General features: G+C 41.9%; 1 protein-coding gene across 1 annotated transcript; it reads right to left on the bottom strand.

Annotated features, from left to right (window-relative positions):
- Window positions 1-1,770: 1,770 nt before the first annotated feature.
- AMTN (amelotin) lies at window positions 1,771-3,448 on the bottom strand (the record flags this gene model as incomplete). Its single annotated transcript, XM_080714675.1, is given in 4 exon segments — window positions 1,771-1,875; window positions 1,879-1,977; window positions 1,983-2,324; window positions 3,293-3,448. Coding segments are annotated over 4 exon segments (702 nt in total).
- Between the last annotated feature and the right edge of the window lie 3,374 nt (window positions 3,449-6,822).

Here is a 6,822-nt window from a genome sequence, read left to right on the forward strand (position 1 = left end):
TTTTATTTTTTAGATAAATTATTTTACCTGAATTTCTTAGTCATAACTGAAATGTTATTTACCTATAAAAAGTCAGAAAATACTAATTGAATATTGTTCTTTACCATGCATAAAGATTGACAAAAGAATACTGTAAGATTAATGACAAATCTTGGTGACTTTTTTGTTGAAGATGTAAATTGATACAGTAATTTTTGGAGGCAATAAGAACTTTGTCTCAAAATTTTTAATATAATCACACCACTGGGCTTCATAATTTTACTTTTGAAAATGTATCCTCCCCTAATCCTAAATCCTAAGTACAAAAAAAAAAACCCTATCTGTGAAGCTATATTTATCCCAATCCCAATATAACTTATAAAATTAAGAAAGGTAATCTAAATAATATAGAGATTTTATCTGGGTACGATGGTGGACACTTGTGATCCTAGTACTTGGGAGGCTGAGACAGGAGGATCACAGGTTCACGACAAGCCTCAGCAACTTGTGAGACCCTCCAAAACTTAGTCAGATGCTGTTTCAAAATAAAGAATAGAAACTGGGCTGAGAATGAAGTTCAGAAATAGAATGCCCCTGGGTTCTATCTCTAGTGCCACACCACAATAAATAAATAAATATAATAGTTTTAAAGAATATGATATTTCTTTTACTCATTTACTATAGAGTTGTCACAGTAGATTCAGGTAAAGGAGTCAACAGACACTGAAAATGACAGAAATGACTTTTTTGAGCAAGAAGCACAGAAGTATTCCCAATTAGAAGAGCAATATTCTCTTGCCTTTTACCTCCACAAAGGCACCCTGCTCCATTGATGCAATGGGACCAGTCTTAAAACCTCTGCGTCATTCATCAACCTTATATTTCTTTCTGGCCCTCTTTTCTGACAACTCATAGCAGTGTTGTTAGCTCACGATATGCAAACCACTAGTAAAAATCCTAGCACACCCTAAAATGATTACCAGCACACCCTAAAATGATTACCAGGACATCAAAGGTTGACTTTGGGCTAGTTTTCCTTCCCTACAGCATGACTTGACTTTAGGGTTGTGCAATTTATTCCTGCAATTACATCCTGTGTTTAAAAAAACAAGGTCATCATAAATATGTTATAGGAAATAATTCTGTGGTCAGGAAGTGTGGCTGAGTGGTAGAGTGTGTGCTTAGCATGCACAAGGCTCTAGATTTATTCTCCAGCATAAAGAAATAAGGAAGGAAGGAAGGAAGGAAGGAAGGAAGGAAGGAAGGAAGGAAGGAAGGAAGGAAGGAAGAGGGAAGGAAGGAAGGAAGGAAGGAAGGAAGGAAGAAGGAAATAAGGGAGGAATTGGTCTTGAATAAAAATTGAAAATCAAATTAAAGAAAACAAAATATATTTAGAAATTATTTAGGGTGCTAAGAACATGAGTGACTTATTTTGTTCTCTTCTAAATTTTGTTTTCTAAAATTTCTTATTTTTATTTTTTATCTGTTATGATCTTTTTTACTTCTAATGATGACATAAATAGGATTATTGAAAAATAAAACAGAAAATAGAGAGGAGGGAAAGGCAAATAGGATGGTTTGAATTGAGTAAAGGTGAGGAGGCAGAAATGGATTTATTATGAATCTAAAACATAATAAGCTTGAGATTTAGGGTCCTTCACTTATACCAGCATTCTTCATGCCCCAAGAACATACTATCAACAGCATCACAGAATCCTACACTGTGTGAATTTGAAAAAGATAACTTAGCCACAACAAGTGATGAGTGCTATCTCTTCTCTTTCCTTCTTGTCATACTTTGTCTTGAATCAAATTGCATCGGCATGGCCATAGGAACTTTCTGGATCCACTATTTGGTGACTCTGTGGTAGATTCTTCAGTAGTCTGCGTGCCCCTTCAAATGCCTGCAGGGGTTGTCACTGCAAAATCATCATCTGTGCCACCTGGTGTTGGAAGGTGGCCCTCGGGGGTTCCCTGGTTGGCAGTGTTCCCCCCCCCCCTCATTGTCCTACAGGAAGGATGCCACCCTGAGCATCTGGATTAGCTCCCACCTGACTGGTGGGCAGGCTGCCTCCCGTGAACAAGGGATGGATGAGGAGACCTGTGAAGATTTGTGGGGCCAATGGCAGTTCCTCTGAACTTAGGATAGCAGCCTGGGCTCCAAGTTGTGCTAAAATAATTGGTAACATTTGAGGTTGCAGCTGCTGTTGTCTGTTCAATGCCCCCAGGGTCAATGGGAGTGTCTGGACACCAGGTGCCATTCCTGTGGCAGGGTTAAGGAGTTGCAGATCTGATCCCAATGTAAACAACTGTGTTAGTGATATGAAACTTAAAGAAGGGAAGACCTTGCCTTACAGCAGGCTCCGATCCCAGCCTCGCTGACCCCGGCACCGGCCCCACCCCTTGGCAGGCTCCAATCCGAGCACCCTCTTCACCCAGCAGGTTATCCCATGTTCCCAAGGGTGCATGGTGGTAGTATTCTGCCTCTAAGGTAATTTCTTCAAAAGTTCCAGGTATATTACGTCAGATCTCTGCCTCCCCTGAGTGCTTGCCGCTGCCAATGCGACGGCTTCCACCATTTCAAATCTTTCCCAAGCTCTTTTCCCATACTGCATAATGTCCAGTGTTCTTAAGCATGTGCGACAGTAGCATTCGACCTTTGGGGTAATTTCTTCAGAGGATCAGGGTGGATTGGATCAGATGTCTGCCTCTCCCAAATCCAAGTCTCCACCGCCATCTTGGGCACTGCTGCCACCACCTCCTTCCTCCTAGGTTTCTGCTAGACTCTCTCCTTACAGGTGATGTCCTGGATTCTTAACAATTTGGAGAAGCAGCAGTCCTCCTTCGCGGGGAATTTTTCCAAAAGTTCCAGTTCAGATGGATGTTTTGTCTGCATCTCCAATATTCCAGCTGCCGTAGCGGCCATCTTAATCCCTCTCGAATATTTTGGTTTCCCTTTTTTTTTTTTTTTTAATATGAGAAGAGAGTATGTGTGGTTTGGGGAGGATGTGGGATCAGGCACTTGGTAGCCATGAAAATTTTTTTTCTTTCTGGGTGTGGGGGGGTCTCCTAGGGGTGCCCCGCCCACACCCGCCAACCCTCCCAGAGCTGGGGCCTTGAGGCCTGAACCTCCGACACCTTCTGGGTGGGGGAGGTTGCCTAAGGGTGCCCCACCTGCGACTGCACCCACCACCCTCCGGGGTCAGGGCCATGCGGCCCAGACCTCCTGGGCCTTCTGGGTATGGGGGGTCACCTAAGGGAGCCTTGCCCGCACCCGCCCATCCTCCTGGGGTCAGGGCCTTGCAGCCCGGACCTCCAGGGCCTTCCCGGTGTGGGGAGAGTCACCTAAAGGTGCCCCACCTATGCCCGCGCCCGCCCACCCTCCTGGGGTCGGGGCCAACCAGGTGTGGGGAGGGTCGCCTAAGGGAGCCCCGCCGGCGCCAGCCCATCCTCCCAGGGTTGAGGCCATGCGGCCCGGACCTCCGGGACCAACTGGTTCAAATTTCTTAAATTTAATGTGCTGTTTTATAAATTAAAATGTAAACTGAAAAGATATGCTGGTGTTAAAGGTTTTCTGTATTATGTTTCTCTTTTGTGTACTCCTTTTTGAAGTACTGTGGTTTTCATGGGGAAAATTCTGGAACCGTTTGGAAAGATGTAGTCAAGCAAATTTTGATCTTTATCAGGATAAATTAATATACTTAAAGCTGAGAGAGATCTGATTAAGCCTAACTAACAAGTAATGGAAATTTATTAGTTATTAACCCAGAGGTAGGCAGAACTGCTTTCACGGCTAATAGTAATTCAGTGGCTCAATGATGTCAACATGTATCTCCTATACTTTAATTCTTTGTCTAATTTTATTCTCACTCTCTCTCTCTACTTTTCTCCCTCTGAGATTGATTTTTTTCCCCAAGTCTTTCCCCTTTATTTTGTTAATAGCAACAAAAACTCTTCATTCAAACATAAATAAATGTCCCAATTGGACCAACTTATGTCACATAATCTCTGCTGAACTAATCCTTTTGGCTCAAAGAAAGTAGTATAATTTAGGACAAATTCAGGCTTATTCCTAAATCAATTTATGAGATAAATGAGACAAGATTATCCCAGTTAGTTCAGAGTATAGCAAAAATTACAGTATGGAAAATACTCAGAAGAATGGGAAAAAAATCTACCATTCGATCCAGCAATACCACTTCTGGGTATCTACCCAAAAGAATGGAAAAGAATGGAAACCAAACTACCAAACTAATGCATGTGTATCTATATTCATAGCTGCACAATTCACCATAGCCAAACTATGGAACCTGCCAAGATGTCCATCAATAGACAAATGGATAACAAAACTGTGGGATATGTACACAATGGAATTTTACTCAGCCATTAAAAAAAAATACAATTGCAGTGGATGGATCTTGAGAACATTATGCTAAGCGAGATTAGTCAGCCACAAAAAGCAAGGAATCGGATGCTTTCCCTAACATGTGAAAGCTAGGGTGAATGGGGTCTTAGGAGGAACTCCAGGTGAAAAAGGAAATCCTATAGAGGAGCAAATAAGGCAACCTAACTGTGGGGATGGGAGGTGGGGAGAGGGAAATTCTTTAAAGCGCATGATGTACTTATGCATATGGAAGTCAACCACTAAACCAAGCATGGGAGGGAAGGCTGGGGAGGGAGGAAAGTGGGGACTGGGTGGGGGTTGGCTGGGTGATGTGCGCATTTATGTCTACACACGTTTTTACTCCATTATGATGTATAAATACAATGCACTAATGTTACTAAAAATAAAAAAGCCTCAAAAAATAAAATAAAATGTTAATTTTAAAATAAGAAAAGAATCTCTAATTTCCAGGGTTTTTTTGAGGTTTATTATTGTTATTGCTGTTTGTTTTAATTTTAAGGTAAAAAGTTAAACTTAGTTCTTGTAGTTCTTCATCTTCCACTTTTTCTCGGGAATCTTAACCTGGAATTCAGTTGAATCCCAAGAGGATCAATATTGATGTGTCCAATAGGAAGAACATCTGTCTTCTGTCCCTACCATCTTCACCCAGGCACAGGTATCTCACCTGATTCAGTTACTATGCCCTGGCTACCACTGTTGATATCTCTGGTCTCATCCAGTACCTCCATTAGTTCTTTGTATTTTGTTTTAATATTAGCTACTTTGAGTCTTTCAGTGTATTCCCAGCCACTTTTTTGTCATGCTGAGGATGCTATGCTATGACAACAAGAGTTGGTTGCTGACCTATCTACCTTGTCAACTACCACCCCTCACTCATGATCTGTATGTAGGGCTATATTGGAAAATACCCTCTGCTGTAATTTGTTTCCTGGGTATACCATTGAAATCCTGGGGATGGTTAATCCAAGAATAGTTATTTGTAGTCTGCTCATCTCCAGAACTCAGGGGTTCTTTCCAATCTTGCATTACAGTAAACTTCTTCCTAATAATTTGGACAAACTTATGACCCTTCTTTCAAGCTTAGGCTCCTAATTTCAAAGCATAGTCTTAAAATACATGTTATTCACCATGTAAATCGGACTGAAAACAAAAGTCAAAATTTTTTATTCATTATGTGATAAGCTGTTTTTCTAGTTTTTTATAATATATTTTTATTAGTGCATTGTAGTTAAACATCACAATGGAATACAAGACTTGTGAGGATATCCAAGTACACATCATCCAATTAGTCTTTATCCAATCCCCATCCCACTCCCTCCCCCTCCCTTAATCCCATGCTTGATTTAGTGATTAACTTTTTTTTTTTTTTTGGTGGTACTGGGGTTCCTAGAAGCCCTTCTACCTCTGGGATATACTCCCACAGGCTACACTCCCAGACCTATTTTTTAACCTTTTCATTTGGAAACAGAGTCTCTTAAGCCAGTGAGGCTGGCTTCAAACCAGCATGATCCTCCTGTCTCTGCCTCCCAAGTGCGGGGATTACAAGCATGCACCACCACAACTGGCAGTGATTAACTTTTGTATATTTGTTTACATGCATCATATGTTTTAAAGAGATTCCATCTTCCCCTATCCCATCCCCTCTGATTGGTCACCTTAATTGTTCCTCCATAGGGCCCTTTCTTCCACTAGATTTCCTCCTACTACCCATTTCTTCCTAGTTTTTGCATATTAGAGAAAGCATCTAATTTTTTATTTTCTGTGATATTTCTCTGTCTATGCCCCATAGCAAGTTCCAATCCCAATCTTGAAGGTCCCGGCACCACCCTGGCCACCTGGCAGACTCTGATCCCGGCCTCGCTGGCTCCAGCACCAGCCTTGCCTCATGGCAGGCTCTGATCCCAACCTCAGACGCCCCAGCACTGGCCTTGCCTTAAGGCCAGCTCCTATCCCAGCCTCACTGGCTCTAGCTACGGCCTCATCACATGGCAGGCTCTGATCCTGGCCTTGCTGACCCCAGCACCGGCCTCGCTGCATGACAGGCTCCAATCCCAGCCTCGTTGGCCCTGGCACAGGCCTCCCCCCTGGCCAAAATTGCAAAATTATGGGAAATAAACAGCATGGAATTCTACTCAGCAACAAAGAAGAACAAAATCATGTCATTCGAAGAAGATGGAAAGACCTGGAGAACACTTAATAAAATGAGACCAGCCAAGCATGTAAAGAAAAGATACATATATTTTCTCTAATATGTCCAAATTAGAAACTACTAGGAATTGCATTGACTCTATAGATCACTTTCGGCAGAATGGCCATTTTAATAATATTTATTCTGCCTGTCCATGAGCAGGGGAAGTCTTTCCATCTTTCAAGGTCTTCCTCAATTTCTTTCTTTAGTATTTTATAGTTTTCATTGTAGAGGTCTTTTACATCTTTGC

This window comes from Muscardinus avellanarius (genome assembly GCF_963383645.1).
Source record: "Muscardinus avellanarius genome assembly, chromosome: 1".
NCBI lineage: Eukaryota > Metazoa > Chordata > Mammalia > Rodentia > Gliridae > Muscardinus > Muscardinus avellanarius.